The following is a 26376-nucleotide window of genomic DNA, read 5'->3' on the forward strand; positions in this document are numbered from 1 at the left end:
CAGAAAGAGAAGCAGATTCTTGAGTGCAAAGTTACAAACTGCAGCTCCTAATGATCTGCAGTTTTGGATGGGGATCTTAAACATTACAGTATCCAAAGCTCTGTTAGCTAGATCGGCTTAAATCCTTTGTTTGAGGAAGCACTGAGCAATTCCAGAGCAAACAAACAACCATGAATCCCTTAGGGGCACAAATAAAGAGAGAAAAACATCGTGTACCTGCTGGTGCCTGAATGTGCAGCTGTGTCCCTCTCCATGCATATGCCATGTCTGTGACCTTTCAGATGCCCTTGCTGTCTCATTTCCTAGGATGTGCAACACTTGATACTTTGGATTTCATAAAAATGAATACCAAACAAATGAAAAGAATATACAACTTCTGGTTCAAATAACCCATCAAAAAGCTGTATACCAGCATGTGTGCCCTTCCAGTTCAATGCCTGTTAGCACTGCAGAGTGGGAGTGTTCCGGGAGCACATTTTGTGGTGCATGGGAATCAGTAAGGGATTAGTTGATGCTGAGTCAGAAGACTGAACTTTAAAGCTAAAAGTTTCATGTTATTTAATTAAATTATGTAAGGCAAATAGTTGACTGTAGTTTAGGAAGCAGCTCTCATTACAAACACTGTATTGCCAATGTCAGCACATCCTTAGGTGTGTTTTTTGCAGTACCATGATGTTGGGACGGGCACAGGGAGATCTCATTGTTCACAGGGGTTCAGGACATGCTTCATGCGTGTCAGCAAAACTCCTGCTGTGTTGCAGGAGATGCAGCAATCCCAAATATGTCATCAGGCTGATGAAGCATTCCCAAAAACTCTGTGCAAAGCTCTTGTATCTGTCAGATCTTTAGGGGGGAAATGGTATTTCTGTGCTAAGTGCTGTGCGCTCACTGGAGTGCAGAGTTGGTGTGCTGTGCTGAACTGCCATTTGTAACTTGCTACACACAAGTGGCTTTAATTCACCAGACTTCCATCACTAAACTTTGTGGGAGAGGAGGGGCAAAAGAGGGGGTGAGTTGAGGTGGTCGTTATTTCTGAGGCAGGAGAGCAGTCAAGTTCTTGCATAACAAAATTGTTTATCTGGGGGCAGAACAATTACTTGCCTTTGATTAGAAGTAGCCCCTGAGTTTTTGTATAAACTGTGAGCTACTGGGAGGCAGGAGAGCAGTACCTTGCCTTCTTAACCTTAGCACGGTAAGATTTTTTTACGGACCTGTGTGAGTTTTGCAAGAAATGCAATAATGACACTTTGTTTTCTGAAGAGTTCTTGGCAAGTCAAATGTAAAACTTGAACACGTTTAAGTGTTTCTATTACAATTCAGATATGACATGAGGTTTTTCAAGAGGAATTTATGGTCTAATTTTGAATTTTATTATTATTCTTCAGTAAAGCATGAAGGCACATGGGATCATTACCATTTGAATAATTAGTTTGGGAAAGGATTTAATATCAGTGTTTAGCAACTGAAAAGAGAATCATTTCAGAGGCAGCAGTGAATCCAGAGAGACTTAGATAAAGGTGACACTCCAAGATGGTAATTTGGAAAGAACTGAAGAAAAATCAGGTAAAAAAAGGAACAGAATTAGTTATGGGACTGACCAGACCTCGGCTCCTACTTGCTTAGGAAGGATTGTTCTCAGTGCACTACATTTAGCATGTGTCTGCTGTGTCCGTGTAAAAGAAATCCCAGTGCAGTTCAGCTCTTTTTGCTTCCACGGGGAGAGGCAGGAGATGCCTTCCTTGGCAGATTCTACCAGCTGCTGCCCTTGCTGAGCAGGGGCAGGATTGCTCAGCAGCAGCTGTGGTGCAGCAGCTCAGCACAAAGAGCTTTTTGGGTACAAAACCCAAGTGTGCTGTTTCCACAGGCCCAAGGGTCCTTCCCAGGGGACCCCACAAGGGCTGTCCAGTGCAGGGCTGTGCTGCAGCTCCACGTGGCCCTGCACCTGCTTCCCTGGGAGAGGAGGAGCCCAGCCCAGGGAGCAGTCCAAAGGAATGCCACTGGATTTCTTCAGGAAACCAGCTCTTGATAATCCCATCTACTTTGTGAATGGTTCCTGCAGAGCCTTGTGCAATGTGCTGGGGAGTGCAGGGCTGGAGCACAGAGCACGTTCTAGATCGTCATCAAACACGCTGGGACAGCAAAGGATGCTCAGGGAGCCTGTGGAGGGTCGTTTCCTTAGTCAAAGTATTTTGACTAACATCAGCTGTTTACGAACATGTCAAAGTTCAAAGCAGTCTGTTTTGGGAGAATGAGGTACCAGGTTTCCAGTAAATTTTTCTCCAGATTTGTTTTACTTCATACTTATTCTGAAATTGTGCTTACAAGTGAACTAATTGGCCTAAAGCAAGTACTTAAAACCTGTCAACATGCTGTCATTAGACTTTTCTACTGTCATTTTTAAGTGGGCAGTAACTTGCAGCGGGTTCTCATTTGGGGTGTGGGGTTTATTTAGAGTTCTACAAGACCCAGTAGACTTACTCAGGTGAAAGCTGCCCACATTTGCCTTTGATCCCTGTGAAGGAGACCAGAGTTCCCCTAAAGTTGACTGGTACTTTTGGAATCTATAAGCTTTCTCAGCTAAATATTCAATATATGGTATCTCCTGGATCCCCATGCTAGATCTAACAATCTGATGGTGTGGAGAAGGGGAAGAAAAACAAACTCTATGTAACTTCAATGGCTACAAATTCAATAAATATTTTTTACTCTGATATCTGACTTCTATGCCTAATACTGAGTTATGTATCCCAGCAGAGATCTCATGCATTGTGTGATTTAATAAAAATAGGGGCCAGGTTAACAGTAAATCTAGGAAGTTATATGACTTTCATGGAGGTAAAAGCATTAGTAAAGCAAACTGATATTCCAACTTTTCCAGCTTTTGCATTCTGATTTTTACCAGATTTTTCTACTGCACAGTTCCAGCTGCTTCATTGTTTAATGTGCTTCAACATCTTCTGACAACTCTTGCCATTTCCTCCTGGAAACTTCCTGCCTGGGTCAGCAGCTGGCCCAGGTGTCTGGGATGAGTTCCCAAGGGAGATTTCACCATCCATGTGTCCTGACTTCTGAGCTTTACTAATACTTTCTTTGTAGACTTAAAGACTTTTTTTCTGCAAATCCTCAGCAGTGCAGGCAGGTGATTTGACACCCAGACACATGCAGGTCCCAGGAGCACAAATGTGTAACAGTCTTTTCACGGTGGTTTGTGAACTTCTGCTCCTTTGAAGCTTCAGTCACCTGCTTGCCACCAACTAATTCAATTACATCTTAGCAATTTTCCAGTTATATACCATGAAGCCACCAGAGGAAACCTGGGAAGAAGACTAAGATTGGAAAGAACTCAAATTTTTGAATGGCTGAAAATTGAGTTCAGTTTGGCTTGGTTTCTTTCAGCTGTGTAGCCGTTGCCTGTTGGATAGCATTGCACCTATTCCCTGCAATTTTCCATAGAAACAGCTGCAGGTGTGATAAAGACTGGCAAAATTACTCCATGGTTCCAGGAGGGATACTGTGAACATACAAAGTCATCATTCAGCCTTCTACCAATTAACCTCTTCTTTATAAAGAAGAAATCAGTATGTATTAAAAACCACGTGGCAGATGAATTTGCTTGGGAAAAGCAGGCTTCTTTTGTTTTCCAAGTCAGCAAGATTATGTAATATTGTACTTTGCATTTGTGTGTGTATGGAGCAACTGATTGTTTCTCCAGGTCCTTAGAGATGAATTTCTTACTTAAACACAGAATTTTCATGACAATTCAATATTGAGTTCATTTTATTCATGTTGATTAGGCTGGTGAGTTTTAGCAGACTGCAAATTGAACTCTCAACTTCTGAGTGAAATCAGATTTAAAAAAAAAAGAACCTCAAGTGCAAGAACAACGGACAAGCATTTCTGTTACAGAGCATACAAATGACATGGTGATTCATACAGATTTATGTAACAGGGTCTCCAGCAGAGAAGATGTATTTGAATGTACAAATGGGTATCACACAGCTGACTTTTTTCTTACTGTCGTTTTTTTATGCTGGAAAAAATCTTTTGGACTTTACTGTTTGGATTTCAATCCACTTTTTTTTTTCATTTAACAATGACAACAGAAATTAAGGAGCTGTCCACAAATCTCAGAATTTTGTCTAATAAAACATTAAGTATAATACAACTGAAAGGCATATAAATTAGTTCTTTCCAGGGAGAAGTGACATCCTATGGATTATCAGTCAGGGCTAGAAGAGCAAGTTCCTTGAGAATCATAACCACTCAGGAAATATGGTATGAGGCTTGTTTGTTGGCAGCAACTGTATAAATACTAAATGTGTTCTAAGCAAATTTAAATTAGAAGAGTGCAATTGCTTGAGAAAGCCACCCAAGGACTACAAAACTGAAGGCTATTTTTTGAGGTTCTTGCTCACAGTGTTTAGGGACTTTAAATGTCATTTGCATCCATAAGCATTAAAACCTGGTCATGGTGTCCTCTCTGCATGTTTACTGGGTGCTCAAGAGACAGGAATGATGCCTGGGAGAGGCTCATTGGGGTGAATGGGCTGTTGCAACTCAGGTCTGTGGGAGATGGTCTTAAGTGTATGGGAGAAGTACAGGACATTGCTGTAGAAAACACCTGTCACTTCCTGGAGAGAAGTGGAGATCAGAGGAGTGGATGGGAAGCTGTGTTTGGGCAGAGTAGGTCTTACCCTGAGTCACACATGTTGGTCACAAACCTGGCTGAAGGTATGTGCATGCTCTGCAGGAATTGTGGTGAAGGCTGAGTTGTACAGGGTAGGGACCAGAACTTGGGGGAATGTGGAAATGCAAATCAAAGAGCAATTGGTCATACTGCTCACAAAATAACTGGGGAATCAGTCCCTTCTTTACTCTGTGGCTTTCCTAGCATGCCCAGTACCACTCTGGGTTTGCTGATCAATTTTTTTTCCTGTAATCGTGGTACTGGATAGCAGGTGGTATCTGTGTAGCAACATCTGGATTTCAGTCATCTTCAGTCTAAACAACTTAACTTTCATATTAAACAAGTCTTCTAAAAATGATGAAAACAGTTGCTTTAGCGGCCAGATTGACAGCTTAATGTTGCTAGGTGTAATTCGGTAGTAGGTTGATTGTGTAGATGACTGATGCTGCCCCCAAAAGATAAATGTACAAAATAAATGAAAAAAAAAAAAAAAGGTTGACATGATTGTGATCTGGCCTGTGATTGGATTCTTAAGTCTTACTCTACTTACATATTTCAAAAGTGAAAGTATAAAGTATCTGTTCATAATTATGTACTAAAATGGGCACAGTATTTTTCAGGATATTGTAATATAGAGATTTGGATAAACCAGGAAATGCTACTTTTTAGGACATCCAATATTTGCATATTCAAAGCTGCCAACAGTGTAGCTATATACCCTTCTCCACCTCTGGTTTGACCTGACTGTTCTGGTGGACATGGCAGGTTTAGCAGATCTTTCTTCCTGCCCCTCGTCCTCTTCCAGTATCTCCATTTACAGGTTGCAACTGTTTTCTGGCATAGAAAGGGTGATCTGGAACCTGAAAAGTGACCTGTCTATCTAATTAGCAGCTGATTAATGTAAATTTCTGTACCTTTTCTGGAACTTGAGAGCCCAGCTGGTCTCCTAACACCTGTCTTCAGAAACTGTCCCACCTTTCCGTGATGATTCTCGGTTGGAGCTGCTGTCTGGTGCTGTCTGAGCCCAGCCCTGGCTCCTCAGCCCAGCCCAGCTCTCAAGGTGGGGTTGTGCTTCTGCTCTTTCCTTCCTTTTGTGCTCCTAAAAAAGCTTTCCCATGACAGGTTTGTTTTCTCCCCAGCACAGACTTAATTGAGAGGGACAACATTGATACTTGATTATTTGAGGGGCTCTTTGAACTGTAGCTTTTCTTTCCTAGAGTGATGGAAGGTGTCCAGAGTTGCTGGGTTGTGGGAATGCCTTCTGTTAGGTTGGGAATGATAGATACAGGAACCTTAGGGATGACATTAAACAGAGCAGGGCAGAGGGTTCCCATCTCAGCTGAAGGCAGGGTTCATTTGCAGTTTGGTTATGATAGCAGTGAAGCACAGCTTTGTTTCAAAACAATGATATAGACAAGCCTTTCAGAGATTTTTGGTGAGTGCAAATTTATTTCTCAAGAGTGTTCTTAAAAACCTGTAAGTTGCACTTGTTAAAATTAAAGGATAAACCCTGAGTGTGTGACAAAGCCAAAGGGGCCACAGGTTAGAGCAGGCTCGAGCTAAACAGCCAGCACAGAGCCAGGAATTGCTGAACTTCCCCCAAATTCCTTATTGTCTGCTGAGAAATTGGCTGGGGACTCACTCATGATTCAGAGCTAGGTAATAGCAGCGATGGGGAGAGGTGCTCAGCTGGAACTACTGACCTGCACAGAGTACAGAGCTGCAGAGGAAGTGTCCTGAAGGGTGACTCCAGGGGCCACATGTGGGATGCTGGGCTGTTTCCTCCGATCAGTAAGATTCTTGTTGTTTCCCATCTAATTAGATACGGTTTGCTTTCACTCCTGGGAGTCTGCTGAAGGTATGCAGTGCAGCGTTGATCCAATTCTATTTTAATATTTGTTCTTTCTCTTTATGAGAGAAAAATCTCATATTTGTTTGGTTTACAGTTAGTTCCTCCAAAAAAGATTCATTTCAAAGTGAAGTGTACACGACTCTCGTTTTGACAGCAATGCAAAATGAAGTTGTTTGTGAATTGGTGTATTGTGAAGGATGGCCCAGAGAGAAATAAATCTATGTTTCAGGAAACTTAATCCTTTCAGGGCTGGTGACTCCTCTACAACTTAGTTCTTGCATCCAGACTTTCACTTAACTATGTGATGTTTTGGTAACTTTATTAAGCCATGGCTCAAACTGTACATCATTTTAGTACCCCTTCTAATGATTAATTATGTGAGTCTGCTTTGTAAAACTTCAACTTTTTTTTTTTTGAAGGCTCCATATATCAGTGTTTGGGTAAAGCGAATGAGTATTAGTGCAGAAAATTATTTAATCAGGCTAAAACCTTTCACATTTTTAATTAAAGTTCTGACACTGAAGTAATAATTGAAATCTCAGCACTTAATAGATTCCTTTTAGTAAGATGTGACTAGAGTTTCCCAGATGTGGCTTTGGGGAAAGTAGCCATGGTTTGCTTGAGGGCAGTCAGCACTTGGGGCAGGGCTGCCCGGCTTTGGTGGGCCTTGGTGAAGGTTATTTTTAAAGTCTTTATAATGAACAGTATTGTTCCTTTGTTACTGGAAGGGAAAGTGAGCAAGTTGTTCATTTGGTCCCAGAATTTTTAAAAAGGTGCTAAAACTTCACACTCCACTTGTAAGTACTAAGTTTGCAGTGGCAGGATTCTGCTTGTAATGTGAAGGTGAATGCTACAGTGTTTGGAGAAATCCTAGTTCAAAGTATCATCTTACTGTCAAGTTAGTCTGCTCTCAACTATAGAGTCTTTCTGCTCATAACCTTGCTGTTGGAAGTCAGCCTCTGGAAAATACTCTTATTTTAAGCTCTGCAGAAGAACTTTGGGAACTCAGTAAATCATGTAAATTGCCTTGCTGTTCTTGCTGATTCCCCTTCCCAAGTGCATTGTCAAGTATGTCAGAAACTGTAAACTATAGCTGTGCTCTCAAAGGGTTATGAGGATCAATACCGAAAATTCCGGCTATCTGCTTTGTCCTTTCTTGTCTTAACATGGAGTGTAGGGTTTACCTTTCTGTGCTTTGACAGCTGTGCAGTGTTAGTTGTAAAGATTTTTTTTTAAATTTTATTTTATTTTTTATTATTATTATTTTTGGTGGGTGAGAGGGGAGGTTTGGGGTATCTTCAGCATGGCATTTTTTCAAACATTTTTCATGTGCTTAGGTGCATCCAAGCAGAAGTCAAGTTCCCTGCAGGTAGCAGATAAGGACCTACTGCCACCTTTTCACCCATACCAGCCTTTGGAATGCATAGTAGAAGAGACTGAAGGCAAGCTGAATGAACTTGGACAGAGAATTAGTGCTATTGAAAAAGCACAACTTAAATCATTGGAATTAATTCAAGGTGAACCTTTAAATAAAGATAAAATTGAAGAACTTAAAAAGAACAGAGAAGAACAAGTACAGAAGAAGAAGAAAATATTGAAGGAGCTGCAGAAGGTGGAAAGGCAGTTGCAGATGAAAACCCAACAGCAGTTTACCAAAGAATATTTGGAGACCAAAGGTCAGACAGACACACCACCTGCCCTGCAGCAGCAGTGCTCACTTACAGGGGTCTTCCCAGAAGTGGAAGCCGATAAGGGTCTGCCAGAGGATAACTTTTCAGGGTTACCTCAGGTTGACACAATCTTGTCTAAAGATGATGAGCAACACCAGTCTCCACCACCTGCTGAACAAATAGAGTTTGTCCCTATCCAGCCTTTGCCAGCACCGCAATGTAATTTTTCTGGTAACTTAGGTTATAATGGGACAGAGTCTCTTGAACTTCAGAAAGCATTAGGGAATCAGCAGAATGTAGGACAGCAGCAGCAAATTGCTGGGCAGGGGCTCTTAGTTCAAGAACCAGACGGATTAATGGTTGCCACTCCAGCACAGACGCTTACCGACACTCTTGATGACCTAATAGCAGGTGGGTTAAGAAATATACCTATTTTTGCATTAATTTGTGTGCTCAGTTTCCCTCTCTCTCCTTCCCTCCAAATACGTCTTGGGGTTTTCCAGTTTGGGAATACTTGCTTAAGAATAAAGTTCCTGATTAGTGCTATTAATCCTAACAGTGACTTCCAATTCTAACATGATACTTTTAAATATCTTTTTTTCCAAAGTGCAAAACTTCCTGTACTGGACATCTATTTTAGCCCCTTTGGCCTCATCTGTTTCTGTGCTTCTTTAAAAAGCCTCATCATGAGTAATTAGTAGTGCCCATTAGGAAACCCAAAAGTGTGACAGATTTATATCTTCTGTAGAATTTTCTGTGCAGGCTTATCAGTGACTTTCTTCAATGTGGTAGCCATCTCTAGAAAAAGCCAAATTATTGTCACTTTTATGGACAAACACGTCCCTCTCCTTGCTGCTGGAGCTTAAGCACAGCCTGGAATCCACACACAACTGCTCCGTTCTGTGATGGCTTGTGTTTGCAGAATCCCTGCTAAACCCCAAGCGTTGTACAGGAATATCTGCTCGTTAGATGTTCCACATGGCAAAAACGTGTCCTGTTAGCTGGATGAAAAGCAAAAACCTCAGCATCCTTCCACGTGTTGGTACGGTGTGAAGAGGAATGGGAATGCCCACACATCAGGTTGTGTGAATCCCCTTGTGCAAAAACAGGGATCACTTTGGGTGACTTCATTTCGTGGACTTGACTAGGATTGAGGTTTGCTGCTGGAGGTATGTAGGATATAGCCAGTGTTGTTTGGTCTGTAGTTTCTTTTTATTCAGTGTTTTTCAACTTTCCTTTGTACCTTGTGCCTGTCCCCCTGCCCATTATTTTCCTGTCTGTCTCCCCTGCCCCTCCCGTTTCGTAGTCGCTGCCATGTCCTCTGAAGTTCACGTCAAGGCTGTAGAAGTGTGCAGTGAGATCTTTGGCCAGCCATTCCTGGGAGCCTTTGGAATGGTAATTGCATCAAGCTCATGCAAGTCAAAACTACTTGTGACTTTGCAACCTCCCATGGAATCCAGAGTTGGTGGAGTAGTGGGGTGGTTGGATCAGCTCCCATCCTCTCCTCAGTGTAATTCCAGTTGTTTTATAGAGCATTGGTCTTAGTTCCCCCTGTTCTGGCATGGCAAACCTCCCTCCCTGCTCTGTGGTGCTCTTCAGAATACTCAGTCAACATTAAAACATTCTCAATTTTTATTACTCAGAATTTTAGTACTGGAGTGTGTAAGGAGGAAAATTTGAATGGGTAATGCAAAACATAATCAAAAAGGGATTAATCTTTGGAGTAGTTGTTGTTGCTGAGAGTTGAACGTGTCTGGCACAAAGCCATGGAGTCTGTACCCTCTCGTGGTCAACAGCTCATTCTACAGCCACAAACTCAGTGTCCCCACTGTGAAAAGTGCTGCAGTCCAGCTGAGTGTGAGAACTGTGCTGTGGGAAAAAAGATTGCAAACAACCAGAAAAACTATCATCTTAAAAATAACTTTTAAAGGTGAATAGGCATTGGTTTGTTTTCTGAAAGCAGCTACTGGTTTTGCTAAGTAATTAAAGGCATTTTTTGCTAAGACATGAGATTTGTTTTTTTAAAAATCACTACAAATAGCACCTTCTTCTGCATTAGAAACTACATTTACAGAAATGCAACTTGAGGAGACTTTAGCTGTTGAGTTCCAGAGGCTTCTGCAAAAATGTATTGATGTTGCTTTATTGAAATATGTTTTCTTCTGAAATTCATAGTTTTCTTTCACTTCCCTCCAAAACAAATTGTCAGAAGATATTTTTCTCACTTTGTAAATCCAGACAGTGTAAAAGTGACCCCATGTAAATTATAATCCTACTATATCTCAGATTTATACCTGTGTACAAACAAACTGTGAATTTATCTACTCATACTCCAAACTCTTTGATCCATATCTAAAATGCACTTTTTCCACAAACTTGCGCATTAGTCCTTAATTTTATAAAGACATTTTGAGCAATAAAAACTGTTACAAGATCTGATTTTTACATGCCTACTGCAGATGCCAGGTAAAATGGTTCAGGGGCTTGTGCCTGGGAAGCCTGGCTCTTAGGGATCTTGTGTCCTGCACTCGGGGTGTCATTGAGGGGTCCCCTTGATCCCACTACTGGAGCTGCAGTGATGGTAGTGAGTGACTCTGGGTTTAGAAGAGGTATTAATATTTTTATTCCTGCTGAGTATTTCAGTTTTGATGGGGACTGCTTCAGAAGAACAGAAATTATTTTTCCCCCTGCCCTGAAATACCTTTTACTGTTGCTCTTACCAGTGGTGATATCCAGAGGAGGCCACGGAGATGCTCCAAGGGCTGGAACCTTTCTGCTCTGCAGCCAGGCTGGGAGATGGGGGTGTTCACCTGGAGAAGAGAAGGCTCAGGGGAGACCTCAGAGCCCCTGCCAGTGCTGAAAGGGGCTCCAAGTGAGGGACTTTGGACAAGGGCCTGGAGGGAGAGGACAAGAGGGAATGGATTCCCACTGCCAGAGGGCAGGGTTAGATGGGATATTGGGAAGAAATTCCTCCCTGTGAGGATGATGAGGCCCTGAGGTTGCCCAGAGAAGCTGTGGCTGCCCCTGCATCTCTGGAAGTGTCCAAGGCCAGGTTGGACAGGGCTTGGAGCAACCTGGGGTGGTGGAAGATGTCCCTGCCCATGGCAGGGGGTGGAATGAGATGAGCTTTAAGGTTCCTTCCAACCCAAACCATGCTGGGATTCTATGATGTAGGAGGCAAATTTTTCCAAGCCTCAGTTATAAGTAAGAACTTCAATTTCTATGAAGCTACAAATTTGTATTTTGCTGACCAGTTTAACAGTGACAGTGTAGACAAATGGAGTATTTATCTTCTGCTTCGAGAATGCCTCAGGTGTGAGGTGTTCAGGTGGTGGATGTCAAGGTGCAAAGTGTCAGTGAGTCATGGCACACGTCCCCTCTTTCATAAACCTACACAGAAGTAACCGAGTACCTTTTGGAAGGACGGCTAAAACCTAAAAATGAAGCTGCTCTTTCCACTCCAGAATGTTTTTGTTGTAATGGAGTTTTATTTAGACACGCTGATGCAAAAATCTTGCACCTAATAGTACATTACAGGTGTGACTTAGTCAAAATTTGAACCAGGTTTACAAAAGAGACAGAGACATGGTGCAGTTTAGAGTGGGAAAGCAATAAATTAATTCGGAACACAGCTATCATTTCTGTTACTCAGTATTTATTTGGTTTCTTGGACCCTCTTGCATATTTGGAGTTTCATTTCAGTTCACCTTCTGCATTTACCATAGTAAATTTCTTAGTTGTAGTATCTGAATTGAGGCTTTTTTCTGATTTAGGGTATTAAAGATGAGGAACTTACTTTTCTGTGTTGCTGGGGTTTGTCTCTGGTTGGAATATTTATATTTCTCTTTGTTTTGCTCAGTGGTATTTCTAGTCAAGAGACTTGTGTGTGCTTTTCTGTCTCGCTCTCGTCCTGTGAGCTGATATTTCTAAACTGAAATTTCAGGTGTGTTCTGAGAAACTTTGTTCTGACATCGGGTTGTAGTCGGTGATACAGAATTATGGTATTTTAAGGTAAGGATTTGGAAGGTGACATCTGAGTTAGTGTTGAGGATTGGTGTTTGGAGTAAAGCTGGTTGCCAGGACAGTCTATAGAGGGAGGAATGGTGACCGATGAAAGGAGCTGCAGTTACCAATGTGCAAAAGCCTCTGCAGTAGCAGGTTACTGAGAAGCTGCCTGGTCAGGCTGAAAGGCTGCTCAGGCTTGAAAAAGGATGGTTCTCTCTGTCCTGAAAATCCCAGTTCCTTCGAGGAAAGGGGAACTCAAACCTAAGTCCAGTATTCCTGACTGCCAATGCTCATGTCATCACAGCGGTTGGGTAGCCACAGTTTCAGCCTACAGCTGAAATCTCATCCAGACCTGCTTGCTCCAGGTACTGTCAATGCTCCAGAGTTGTACTTGGATAAAATACCAAGTTCTTGCTTTCTTTTGTTTTACTCATGTTTCCTTTGATATTTTTTTGTAACTTTGAAAAGAGTCATCCATGTCTTTAAAGACCAGCATTCAGCTTCCAACTCGTACTAAGACAGACCCTTTGGAACATTGCTAACCCTTTGTAGAACATGGGAAACCTGGAGTTTGTCATGTGCAGGATAATTTTTTTCTAAATGCAAGTCTTTTGAGTACTGAAGTCTATGGACACATCTAAAACCTCTGTCACAAAATTGGTATTTCCTTGGAGTCAAGGGCAAGCGGTGTCAGTGCTGCTTTCACTGCTAAGCTGTGGTACCACAGATGTTCCATGTTAATGCCACATTGGAACCATTGCTGCAAGGTCATTTTCCAGTTAAAAATCTGTATTTTGCTGTGTAACTTGAGCTGAGATAAATCAGCCCCATGAAATGGAGGCAGAAGTTCTCAGGCTTTTTTTGCTCCACAGAGCACAAATTATGCTGCTGCTCTATGGGCCCAGCTTGCCAGCCGCACTGAAGAAGTAAAAAATAGCATTTAGAAAAATCCTGCCATTTTGTAAACTCAGCAGTTATAGAGGGGGTGATTAGTTGGTGGGTGTTGTAGGAATATTTGTTAGATTTTATTTTAAACCAGATTTTAGGGTATCAATGCAGGGTTTATGTTCATTTCTACTGCCTTTGGTGTTCTCTGTCATGTTTAACATTATTACTGTGCACATGAAGTGCTTAGTGCACACTCATGTTTCAAACCATGATGAAAATCTAAAGTATGTGCGAAATACTTTGATATTTTCAGTCATGGTTGTGAAATACAGAGAATTTGTGAAACCTGTGACAGCAATACTGAATATATTACTTTAAGACCCTTAAGCTGGCTCCAGTGGAGTCCTTCTGCACACCCTGCTCTGCATGCACAGCACATGCATGTGGGTTTACGTTGTAGTTGCAAGATCAGAAGAAATTGAGCTGGTGTCTTCCACGAGGAAGGACCAGCTTGACTTAACATAAGTCCTTAACAGGGTGATATGGTGTCTGTATTTTGGAAGGAGTGATCTGTAGAAATCCAGTTATTATCTTGCACTTCAGTGCATTAAGCAAGAAAACAATCGTATTGCATTAATTAATGCTCATTTGCTGCTATAAGTGATAATCCATAGTGAGCAGATGAAGGTGGGAGGTTTTGTATTTGAAACTTTTAATACAAATCTGGTTTGCTCACGAAGGCTGTAACAGGAATTCAGATCTGGTACTTCATTGCTTAAATGTGGTGACCAAATGTTAATGCTGGTTTTGCCTATGCACCAAGGAGAATGCTTTGCTTAAAAGTACAACTGAAAATGGAACCTCCCCAAATTTCAGTGAACCTCCCTTGCCATGTTTCCAGAACCCAGTGACCCATATTCCCGTGCTTCAGTCTGTATTTACTTTGTCAGGCACTGGCAGCTCTATAGGCTGAGTTAGTGGTATTAATGGTCATGTTGGGGCTTTTTCTATGACTTTTCTATCTACACCATTTTCCTGTAAGTAATTGCTGGTGTGTGATCTGTCAATGGAATGAGGAAGGTTGAGCTAGGAAAGGTTTGCAAAATTTTTTCTCTAAGTCATACACAGGTTTGAGTTCATCCTTCCTCTTCCCTTAACGCTTGGACAAAAGCAAAATGCTGCTGCTTGTTTCTTACCTGTAGCTGTCAGTGTTTTCCTTTAGTTGCTTCTTCCAGGAATACTGCTAAATACTGTGTGTTTTGGAATAACTAAAGCTCTCTGCGTGTTCCAGCTGATGAGGCTGTGCACAATGGAGACATTTGGCAATCCAGCAGTGACAATACTTGTCAAATCCAGCTGCTCTATGAGCAGAGATTACTGAAGCTAAAGCACACGTGGAGCTAGTGTGTAGGTGTGTTAGACCTTCGTGGCAGGTAATCCCTGCTGATTACAGGGATCCGGGCTCCACTTGGACTCTCATCAGGTTCCAGAAGCAGGCAGGAGCCTTGGCCCTGCAGTGGATATGTCCAGGGAGATTTCTCTGCTTGTTGATTTAAAACTAGGTGGAAAAAAATCTGATGCTCAGTTGTTAATTTTTTTATTGTTATTTTTTTTTTAAAAAGCAGATAAAATTGTGTTCCTTGTGTCCCTGAGCAATGCTGGATCTTCAGGATGACATCTTTTACAGGCTGTGTATCAATCAGAATAAATTTTAGGGAGCACAGTTTTCAGCTTTCTTATTTTTGTTGACTGCCCCCTCCTGTCTGCTTCCCTTCCACTTTTCTGGGTTGGTTTAACTCTGAGACATGATTAATAGTGTGAATTGCTGTCAGTCATCTTGCTCTGAAAACTTTCTCTGGAGGCTAAGTGTGCACTAACCTTTATGTGAAAAATTTTGGGATTCCAGGATAAGACTATGTTTTTAACCATTAGGTTTGTGTGTTAGTGATAAACAATTTGCCTGCTTAAACTGAGCATATGATTGAACTCTTTTTAACAGTGAAGGTTACAATTAGAAAAGGGTAACTAATCACCTTCATAATTCACACTTGTAATGCATACAGACTAATTCATAAAATTGTTTTCTAACTTATCACAGTTTGGAGATGATGCTTACACTGTTTAACTGCCGGAAAGCTGCTTTTTGTTTTTAGGAACATTCAATTTGTTTCCCCCATTACTGTTTTGATGTTAGACCATTGCAGTTTTATGGGGCTTAATATTTTTCATATTAAATGGCACATTCCTGAGAGTGGATTAATAACCTGGTGTTTGTTTTCAGCTGTGAATAGCAGAGTGCCCAGCGGCTCCACAAGCTCCTCACACACTACCGAGTCTCCGACGCCCGAGCCCTGCCCGCAGGCAGCGAGCAGTGTGCCCTCGCAGTCCGTGCTCCCCATGTATCCATCAGTGGACATCGATGCACATGTGAGTAATCGATGTTAGCTTTGAGTGGATCTAGTACTGTTGAAGAAATACTAAAATCCTCTTTGTTTTTAATTTCTGAATACCTGCTTCTTTTTCTTTGCTATCTGCGAAGACTGAAAGTAATCACGACACTGCGCTGACCCTCGCGTGTGCGGGAGGGCACGAGGAACTCGTGTCTGTGCTGATCGCACGTGGTGCCAATATTGAACACAGAGACAAGAAGGGTAAGTGAAAGCCAGAACACGGTTTGACCATGAGCTACAGCTGGAAACAGTGAATTTCAAAAGGGGAGCTTCATTCTTGCACTTCACATAGTAGCATTGGTCATACAAAGCCAGTGAGCTTCTGTCTGCACCTGAGTGGGATCTTAAGCAGATTTGTGAACCATGAGGTACTTCTGTCCTTATGACTTGTCCTCTACAAATGACCTCAGCAAGCTGGATAGAGGAGGTGATGGGGGTAACCATCCAATCTTGGCTGACAGAGCTGAAGGGTGGCAGTTGTCAAGTTGGGTATCGTTGTTCTCAGGGACAGAGTTCAGCAAAATCTCACATCTTTTAGAGCTGAGAGAACCAAACCACCATGCCACGTGCATTGGAGCTCATACTGACCACTGGCAATCAGCAACACACACAGGGCAGATGTGGTCACTGGTTGGACCTTTATTAAACAGTAATTAAGCAGAAAGCTGTGACGTCTCCAAGGAGAGGACTTGGTTGGAACTTAATCCAAACTGGTCACTTCAAGCACTGTTCAGATTTCTTTTGAAGAGCCTTTGGCTGGAATCAGAACCTCGATGTGACAGGGTTGGAAGAGAGTTGGGAAAGGCTCTGAGACTGTGGCATCCACCAGGAAGCCCCCAGTCTGTGGGAGAGACATGATCAATAAGAAGTCATTGTGAATTAACCCATTTGAGAATTTCTGCTCCTTAATAACACGAGGTACTCACGGTTGCTTTTTAATGCAATCTCATGTTACTAGGTTTTACGCCTTTGATTCTGGCTGCAACTGCTGGACATGTTGGTGTCGTGGAAATTCTCCTGGACAAAGGTGGGGATATAGAAGCACAGTCCGAGCGCACAAAGGATACTCCGCTTTCCTTGGCATGCTCCGGTGGACGCCAGGAGGTACAGACGTGTCCTCAAAGGGCTTGAGTTGTTACTTGCAGATAGGTTTTTTTGTTCAGTGTTGGGTTTCTTCTGTTGATGGTACATCTTAGTTTTTTTCTGGAAGGTTTTTCACCTGTTTAAGTGTAGCTAATTTAAGGCTTTTTCCTCTTCCAAGAAAGAAAGAAGAAATGTCAGACTTCTTTCTTCTCTCCCTTGCCTATCCCAGTTTTGTTAGTTAATGGTCATGGTCACTTGTGATAACTTGTGGTATTTCTTCAGTCGGTGTATCCTCACAGGGTAGGTACCTCTGTGAAGGAGGCAGATATTTATTGAGTAACTTTATTCACTGAGAACTTCCCTTACCCATCTTCCCTGTTCTCAAACCCAAAACAGCCAGTGCAGGCACACAAGGACAGAAACTAGGATTTTGTGTGGGCAGTACATGGCTTTAGTGATAATACACAGGGCTGATAAGTGCAGATGCAATGCAGGACACGTACCAGTCTTTTAAGGATGTTTCAGAGCTCTGTCAGATTTGGTGTGTGTGGTGTTGTCCAAATAAGATTTGTTAAATCCTTCCTATTTCAGTCATGTGCATAATACCTTAGAAGATGGCATGGAGATGGCCAAGAGCTCTGAAGTAGATTAATATAAGGATTAAAATAATTGGCCTAAACTGGAAAGTTTCCACTTCGCTTTTCAATTGCAGATCTTTAACAGTAAAAGTGCTTCTCATAAAAAAAGGCAAGATCAGCGTGGCCTGTAGTAGTAGCATTATGTATTGAACAGCTGAGGTCTTCTGTTCTTCCTCTTTATTTTTTTTCTTTATCCCAGAATCTACCTCTTATGTTTCTGGCTTAGCAAGACAACCTTTTTTCTGGCTTGTTTGGAAATCACCTAGCTTATGTTAATAGTAAAATGAAGTACAGTACATCACCAAAATGTTTTCATTTTCTTCCCTGTTATTTCTCTTAAGCAACTTCTGATAGAGGAGTCCTTCCTCATCCTGGTTCCATTAACATCAGTTGCTCTGATTTTTACCACAGGTTTTTTTGGAAAGTTCATATAATACAGCTGGTCAAACTTGGCTCAAGTGTAATTTGAATTCAAGTTGTCAGATGCGTTTTTCTCAAAGAGATGCTCAAACACTGTGAGACATTATGGGAGTGGGGCAGATCTCTTGTTTGCAAACTTAAGATTCCCAGGAAGAGCTTCACTTTAAGGCCTTGCAGTTTTATTTAGGTAAAATAATCTTTCTGGTGGACAAGTGCTCAGCTGCTGTGGTCATGGGCTGTGGGGGCTGTACAGAGATAGGGAAAAGTCAAGCAGAAGAGGGTGGAGGTTTTCCTATGGAATCTTGTCTGTTGACACGGGAAACTGGTAGCACATTGGAAAGTTTGTGATAACATCCTTTCACTCCCTGGATAATAGCAAAGGCCACAATATGTCTGTTAATACATGTCCTGTCTTTTCAGGTTGTTGATTTGCTGTTGGCCCGGGGAGCAAATAAAGAACACAGGAATGTGTCTGATTACACGCCGTTAAGCCTTGCTGCATCTGGTGGCTACGTTAACATCATCAAGATTCTTCTCAATGCTGGGGCAGAAATCAATTCCAGGTAATGTACCGTGTGACCAGCTGAGCTGCAGCATGGCACAGGCACTCCCTGTTGGCTCCATCCTGAGGCACAGGCTGGAATCTCAGGTGCTTTCAGATCTCCTTACAACAGTCTTTCTACACTGATGACATCTTTTATGTTCATGTTATCTTAGTGCTTCTAAATTGCCTTTGACTATCACAGACTTCCCCTGACTTATGCCTAAGTTTTAAGGGATTAGAGTTTGCAAATCTATTATTTCCCTTTTCCACCGTTCTCAGGTCTGGAAGTCAAACTATTTCCAATAGAACCATGTCAAGGAGGCAGCCAAAGTGCGCAGGGCAGCTCTGTGTTTGAAGATGTCTTTTTCAGGCAGAGGAACAAATTTACACAGCAGTGTCTCTTAGGCCTGCTCTCTATTCATTTTAAGAAAACTTACATATATTCTAACACTGGATAGAGCAAGAGAACTCTTAACTAGGGAAAGTTCAAGCTGCAGCTGTGCTAGAAGCATGTTTTTCTTTGAAAAAATCAGATGTAGCCTCAATTTTAGTATATGAAGCTTAAGGCTTATGTCTGCTTTGGCCATCAGAATGTCTAACAGCTGAGATGTATTTTCCTTGTTTATAAATTGCAATTGTCTATTGCATACAGTTCCTCTGGTGGTTTCTCCTAATCAGTTAAAAATGCTACTATTTTAGGTCAGTGCCTATATTTTGTGTAGGTTATATGTTCCTTTCCGACTTACAACAAAATACGTTGTTGCTCTTGGATACACTTCTATTTCCCAGAGCTGTTCTTTGGCTGTGGGCACTGCAGTTTGTTTCTTTCCCTTAGGACTGGCAGTAAGCTGGGGATTTCTCCTCTGATGTTGGCTGCTATGAATGGCCACGTCCCTGCCGTGAAGCTGCTGCTTGACATGGGCTCTGATATTAACGCCCAAATCGAGACCAACCGCAACACAGCCCTCACCCTGGCCTGCTTCCAGGGCCGGGCAGAGGTGGTCAGTCTGCTTTTGGACAGGAAGGCCAATGTCGAGCACAGGGCAAAGGTAAGTGGGGGACTTGCCTTTCCTTATGACTTACTGCCTCTGAGTCATCCAGTTTCTTCAAATTTTCTTGTAGCTTTGAGCCTCTCTGGGCTCAGAGGAGTTATTACATCAGAGCACTTAAATGTTCTGAAATAAGTTTGGTTTCTTTTAAAAAATAAAAAAGCATCAGTGATGATGAATTTTTTTGCATTAGGGAAAAGCTGACTGGTCCTTCTGAGTTTATAATGAAACTTAGATTGACTGTTGTCTAGACTTTTTCAGGTTTAAACTTGACGTGATACCCAGTAACAGAAGAGATACAGATATTTTTACATGCAAGTGAAGTCTAGGCAGGAAGAGAATAGTGTTACTTGTGATTCTCATATAGAACAGACGTCTTGTCTACAACAGAAGTAGTGCAGTCAAACTTTGTAAAGCTTTTACATTGCTGTAGAACCCATGGCTTCAGTACTGTGACCTTCTGTGCCTCTGAAATGCTCCACAGGTCCCATCCTTTGGTGCTCTGGGACAGCTTTGTGTCTCCTGCCATAAAGCAAGCTTAAAGCTTGTGTAGACAGCCAGACTGATTTCCCCAGCACAAAGGAATTTTTGGTAACTCCTAAGGCTGCTGAAATAATTGCTGTGTCTGTCTACCCCGCCTGCTTCTGGAATGACTGTGGCTGGAGAAAAGGGGATATGGATAAAAGCCAGCTCTCAAATGGTCAGTTGGGCATGTTAGCAGCTGGTGTAAGTTTTTTTAACAGTCTGACCTGGCAACTAAGTTGGGCCCAGATCAGTCTCAGTGCCAAGGGAGGCTAGAGAAAAGCTATAAAGCCAGTTTCTGAGTATTTTTGTAGAAACACTTGTGTCTTCATTTGAATCTGTTCTAACCTCTGTTGTAGAGATCTTGTTATATACTTTGCATTCGCTGTTGAGACAGGTATCTGGTGGTTCTTAGTCAACCGTTTGCTTGGGTTTGTATAAATCAAAGCCCAAGAGTGTTTGGGTTTTGGGTTGGTTTTGTTTGGTTGGTTTGTGTGTGGGTGTTTTGTTTTGTTGTTGGGGTTTTTTTTGGTTGGGTTTTTGGGGTTTTTTTTGAGGAAGAAACTGCTTGAAGTTAGGCTCCTAAACTAAATATAAGCAGCTAAATAAAAATCTGATTTCCCTTTGTAGGAATCATTTATGTCTTATCTGAAGTATATTGTACAGATTTCACAGAGTAACTCGTTCTCTTTGCACAGACTGGTCTCACACCTCTGATGGAAGCAGCTTCAGGAGGCTATGCAGAGGTTGGAAGGGTTCTCCTTGATAAAGGAGCAGATGTGAATGCCCCACCTGTGCCTTCCTCAAGAGATACGGCTTTAACAATTGCAGCAGATAAGGGTCACTACAAGTTCTGCGAGCTCCTCATTAATAGGTAAATCATTTCTTCTCATTAAGTGTTTAAGGCCAGAGTGGGTGGGGCTCTGAGCAACCTGATCTCATGAGTGGCATCCCTGTCCGTGGCAAGGGGGTTGGAGCAAGATGAGCTTTCAGGTTCCTTCCAACCCAAAGCATCTGTGACTAATGATTAGTGGCACATTTGTTCCATATCTGTATTCCTCTGTGGCAAGGGTGCTCTTGTTTACATTATCTCGTGCACCTGAGAGCAAAGGGAATGGGAAGCTTTGAAAGTAGGATGGTTAATCTGTTCCCTACTCTTCAGGGTTGTCCTGGAATATCTCGCTTTTGCAGTGTTAATTAAGCAAAGCAGGCAGCTGGGACCAGAGGCAGGCAGACAGTGTCTGGCTTGGACAGCTTGTTTGTGTATGAATCCAGCAGCTCTCATGTGAGTGCTTCCTCACTGTCACTTGGGGGGCAAAGCCTGGAAGTAGCTCTTGAGCTTTTCAAGCATAATCCAGTGTGCTGCTAAAATCTGAAGGGGCTGCTTTGTCCTGTGGGTAGTCACCACACTGCTAATTTAAAGGTTGCTGGTTGCATATCTCTGGTGCAGTAGGTGACATGAAATGAATGTTCATTTCTGTCAAGGAGGTTTAAATAATCCCCATGTCACTCCCTGCAAATGAAACAGCAAATTTCAGGGACAGAATTTCTCATATCTTGCCACTATATTTCAGTTATTAAAGTTCTATATCCAGTTGCACTCTGATGTTTTGTGGTCTTGCTCTCTGACTTCCACCTTTACTCATCCCATTTCACTCGGTTTGTGTTTTCAGAGGGGCACACATTGATGTTCGGAACAAGAAAGGAAACACCCCACTGTGGCTGGCAGCTAATGGTGGGCACTACGACGTGGTCCAGCTGCTTGTACAAGCAGGAGCAGATGTGGATGCTGCAGATAATCGGAAAATTACCCCTCTTATGTCAGCATTTCGCAAGGTAGGAGACCAAGTTCTTTTATGTTTTCAAAACAGTGCCTCTCGTTTGGTCTTGAATCTGAATGCTTGGTTTTGGAAGAATCAAATATAATGTGGCAAAATTACTACTTGGATAAAATATCTGCTTCAAAGTCATAATTACTGTACTTCACACAGATCCAGTTTCTGAGGCTTGAAGAACTTTCTTCCATACATGATGTTAGCTTTATAATTTCCGGTTGTACACTGTGCAAAAACTTTGACTGTTTGAGGTTTCCATATTTCTGCAGTCTGTACTGTTCATTTCAATCCTGCTTTTGAGATGAACACAATGCCACTCTGCAATAAGCTGTCCTGATTCCTTTGTGCTTCTCTTGTTCTGTTCCTAATCTGTTGTGATGGGACACTGTGTAGTTGGCTCTTTTGTCACCCACTGCCTTTTCTTCTTGGCAGGAAGAACATTGCTTTGTGATGGTTCCATCAGTTGTGGTGTTGGATGCAAGGAGCATAGCTGTGGCAGAGGAATTTATTAACTGTAGCTGCTTTGCCTTTAACAAAATGGCAAATAAGTGTGCAGCTTTTCTGACAAACAACAGTGCTGAGCTTGCCCCTGCTTTCTCACTGCCTGGCTTTCACCCAACTTCAGAAGCAGCAGTTGGGTGCTTTGTGTGGTTGCACAGTGGCAGCAGAGGAATGTGCTTGCCAGGATAACATTCAGGTGGCTCAGTTCCCTGAGCTGACTTAGCTTGTAATTGAACAATCTAAGTTAGCTCCATGGGGTGAGTGGCAGGAGAGTGACTGGGTGACAGATGGTGTCTAAAGAGGGTTGTCTCATGTCTTGGCTGCTACTAAAACCATGAAGATCTGCCTCTTGTCCTTGTATTTTAAAATAAAAAATAACTTGTGGAAGAGCTTGTTGGTGGCTTTGCTACCTTGAAGCAGAGCAGTGGCTGTGCTGTCAGCACTGAGCAAGCCAAACAGCAGCTTACCAGAAATGTTCTTGCTTATTTTCAGTCCTTGCATTGAGCTAAGAGATATCGCCTGTATTTTGATGATGAATGTTGACAATTATATACAAAAGATTGGAATTTTCTTTGCTGTTCTAGGGGCATGTGAAAGTAGTTCAGTTCCTGGTGAAAGAAGTTAACCAGTTTCCTTCAGACATTGAGTGCATGCGCTACATAGCGACCATCACGGACAAGGTGAGTTGGACCTGGGGAGAAGACCCTGGCCTGAATTTCCAGAAAAAATATCCATGGGAAATTCTTAAGTATTCGAAAACTGAACGTACACGTTTGCTCATATATGTCTGATTTGGAGATTGGTGCATGTCTCCTTTTTAATACAGCACTTAAAAGGGAAATCAACATTTAGATCCTATTCTGTGGAATAGTTTGTATGTTTATGAATGGAGAGGAGCTAATCTCATGTTTGTAGAGCAAGCCTCACTCCTCAGTTGTTGTTTATTACTGTGGTAGTAAGACAAGCTTGCATTTCAGGACCTGTTGAAAAAGTGTCACCAGTGTGTGGAGACAATTGTGAAAGCTAAAGACCAGCAGGCTGCAGAAGCCAATAAAAATGCAACTATACTGCTGAAGGAGCTAGACCTGGAAAAGGTGAGTAGAGCATTGCTGTTGTGCAGCAGTGTTTGAACTGTGTGTGAATCTCTAGGCTGAATTTCCTTTGGTGCTTCTTGGGGCAGTCAGTCTTCATGCTTGGACTGTATGTGTGCGTTCCTTCCCCTAATCTATCACACAAGTGAGGCATGTCACGAAGGTGACGAATTAAAACTGACTTCTGCTTCAGCCACTTCATTGTCCTTTCTAGGAAAGCTTGGACTTACCAATAGTTCCCTTAGGCAGTAGTTCTCTGGGGTCACCTCATCACAGAGGACGTGTGAGTAAGGGAGGTCTCCAGTCTCATGGTGTGGTACATGGTGTGTTTCTATGTGTGTAAATCATAGTCCATAAGCATTTTATGGACTTCTGCTCAGGGGAGTTGAGCAGGTAGTGGAGAAAATCCCCTTCTCCCTTTGCTGAGAATACTGTAAATTGTTCTGGAGTACCACACTCTTGAGTGGGCTCTCGTAAATGAGGTTCTTACAGTTTTTGACATGTTCCACATTAGTTTATTAAATTTTCCAGGTTGTGGACTTGTTAAACACACATCAGCTGCTGTGCACAAACAATGCAGCAGATGACTGATTCCATAAATATTTTTTTAAATGGTTAAAATTAAAGCCATATTATATTAAATACTCTTTTGAGTACTGACTTTTGAATCAAAGATGTATACATCACACCAGAAATATCACTGAGCTTATTAAATGTTTGTTTGAGAAAGGACTGAGAGGATGAGAGATTTTTCTGGTTTTTCAGTAAAACTGTATTTTTTTAGTACTTCTATTTTGGCTGTTACTTTGTTATCTTCCTTAGAAGTTTTGGGACCAGCTAGTCCTGTTGTTGCATAAGGTCTGCCCAGTTTCTGTGTGATGATTCAGTATGTGCCGAAGTCATTCTCGTTCATTGTGCTCTCCTTTCTCCTTCCCCCCAGACTTCGAGAGAAGATCTGAATAATAAGTATCATTTAGTCTGTGTGAAAATGTTTAAATATGGATTCTTTTCTCCTACACAGTCAAGAGAGGAGAGCAGAAAACAAGCTCTTGCAGCCAAAAGGGAGAAAAGAAAGGAAAAGAGAAAGAAGAAGAAAGAGGAACAAAAAAGAAAACAAGAAGAAGATGAAGAAAACAAGCCTAAGGAAACTCTGGAACTGCAAGAAGATGACGATGAAGAAGAAAACGATGATGAAGGTAAAGAGCAACTGTTTCTATGAACAATGCAGTTGTGGGGGTGCCGCCTTCTGACCATCAAGGTAAAGGAATCTGTTGGAAAGCTGGTCTCTCCTATTTGACAGTGTTGCATGGCTGCTGCCCTGGTTTTTCCCTCCATAGTCAGAGCTCCTGGCAAAACTCCTTTGCTCATTTTTTCACCCCCTCCTTCGTTCACAAAAGTCTTTCACTCTTGGAGGATTTACAGCTGAATGTGGTGCAAGTAGTCTGACAGCTCAGCAAGGAGCATAACTTCAGCTGTAGTGTGTTCAGTGAGGGCACTGATTTCTCTGTTTTGTGGGTTCTGATTGTATGTAAACTGCTTTTCTTTCAGTGGAGCAAGAAGTTCCTATAGAGCCTCCAAGTGCAACTACTACAACTACAATTGGAATTTCTGCAACTTCAACTACATTCACAAATGCCTTCGGGAAAAAGAGAGCTAATGTGGTGACTACCCCCAGCACAAATAGAAAAAATAAGAAAAATAAAACAAAAGAGACTCCTCAGAATATGCAGATAATTTTGCCAGATCAGCATATATCTCTAGCACAGCAAAAAGCAGATAAAAATAAAATAAATGGAGAGCCAAGAGGTGGTGGTGCGAGTGGGAACAGTGATTCAGATAACTTGGATAGCACAGATTGCAATAGTGAAAGCAGCAGTGGAGGGAAAAGCCAAGAGCTGAACTTCACAATGGATACGAACTCCTCGGAGCGGCGCTATGCCTCACTGCTCATCCCCTCTCAGGAAGAAAAAAACAGCACCTCGGCTTCCAAAACACCAACGAGGTGAGACTGCCCTGTTGCTTCCCTGTTGTTTTACAAGGTTCCACCTATGCCAGTGTAAATTTTCTGTAGCTTAAGCTCTACACCAACTGTACACTCCCAGAGCCTAGAGAGACTGAGGCTGCTTTATTTGCCTAGCTGTGTTAAATTTGTTGAACATAACCTCTTTAAAATCTTGTAAGAAGAAGATTTTTTGGCATTGTTGGCTAGTTTTTAATACTACTTGAGCAAAATGGCCTTTTCTCTTTGCACTTTTTAAGCATCCATGTTGCATTGTCAGCTTTGTTAGAATAGATCTTAAAGGGAATATGCTGAGAATTTAATAAGGAAGTGCCAGCTTTACTTATCATCCACGTACAGAAGTGGTCTTGTTACCTTTTGATTATTTCATGGTTTCATCATTAACTCATTTGACTTGCAATCTCTTTCTTTTAAGGAGAGAAGAAGTTGATGACTCCGAGCATTTCACCTGCCAGGTTGATGGCCAGTTTGATATAACCCTGTCAAGCCAGAGGTGAGAGTCAGAAGAACTCAGAGAATGTACAGGGGCCACATGAATGGTTCAAAAGGTCATTCAATTGCCTGGGAATGTGCTGATAACTTTTACAACACCACTTTCTGAACTGGTCTGAATCAGAAAGCTTAGATCCCATGTGGGTCTGTAGTCTTTGCTTGTTTTTACATCTAAGTAGTACAATTCTGATCCCCCATAGTTTTGTTTTCTCTTTCCATTTTCTGCACTGGCAGGAGAGGGCATGGAGGTTGATCTGCAGGACACTGGGCTGACTGAGAGGCCAGCTTCAATAAGAACACAAGACGTTGTGGCATTAAGAAGGGCAATGAGGCAGGGCTGTTGTCAGACTGATTGAGATGCTTGTCTGGGAGTGGAAGGAGAGTTAGGATTTTTTCTTTTTCCTATTTTTCCCCACATTCAAGTTAGATGCAGAATGAATGGATTCATCAGCCCTTGTGATTAGAGGGTGTGTGTTTTGGGCTCCCACTTAGGAGCATTAGAAATTGGAATTGGTCTCTGTTCTGTTCTACAAACATAAATTGTTTCTGCCTTGGACCTTTCATCCAAGGTTTGCTGCAAGAGCCTTGGGGTCCTGTGCAGTTCCCTGCAGCAGGACAAGCTAAATTCA

At 42.1% G+C, this 26376-nt stretch overlaps 1 protein-coding gene across 8 annotated transcripts in view; it reads left to right on the top strand.

The window, feature by feature from the left end:
* Positions 1–26376, top strand: part of ANKHD1 (ankyrin repeat and KH domain containing 1) — a 101273-nt gene that overhangs the window by 55350 nt on the left and 19547 nt on the right. For all 8 annotated transcript variants that reach the window (XM_048319467.1, XM_048319468.1, XM_048319469.1 and 5 more), the window contains exons 15-27: positions 7877–8620; positions 15384–15529; positions 15642–15753; positions 16511–16656; positions 18114–18256; positions 19073–19286; positions 20507–20682; positions 21482–21644; positions 22729–22824; positions 23122–23238; positions 24257–24431; positions 24784–25237; positions 25671–25748. In XM_048319467.1, the coding sequence (XP_048175424.1) occupies positions 7877–8620; positions 15384–15529; positions 15642–15753; positions 16511–16656; positions 18114–18256; positions 19073–19286; positions 20507–20682; positions 21482–21644; positions 22729–22824; positions 23122–23238; positions 24257–24431; positions 24784–25237; positions 25671–25748 (2764 nt within the window). The remainder of the gene's footprint in view (positions 1–7876; positions 8621–15383; positions 15530–15641; positions 15754–16510; positions 16657–18113; positions 18257–19072; positions 19287–20506; positions 20683–21481; positions 21645–22728; positions 22825–23121; positions 23239–24256; positions 24432–24783; positions 25238–25670; positions 25749–26376) is intronic.

The sequence above is a fragment of the Corvus hawaiiensis genome, chromosome 15, assembly GCF_020740725.1.
Source record: "Corvus hawaiiensis isolate bCorHaw1 chromosome 15, bCorHaw1.pri.cur, whole genome shotgun sequence".
NCBI classification, from domain to species: Eukaryota; Metazoa; Chordata; class Aves; order Passeriformes; family Corvidae; genus Corvus; species Corvus hawaiiensis.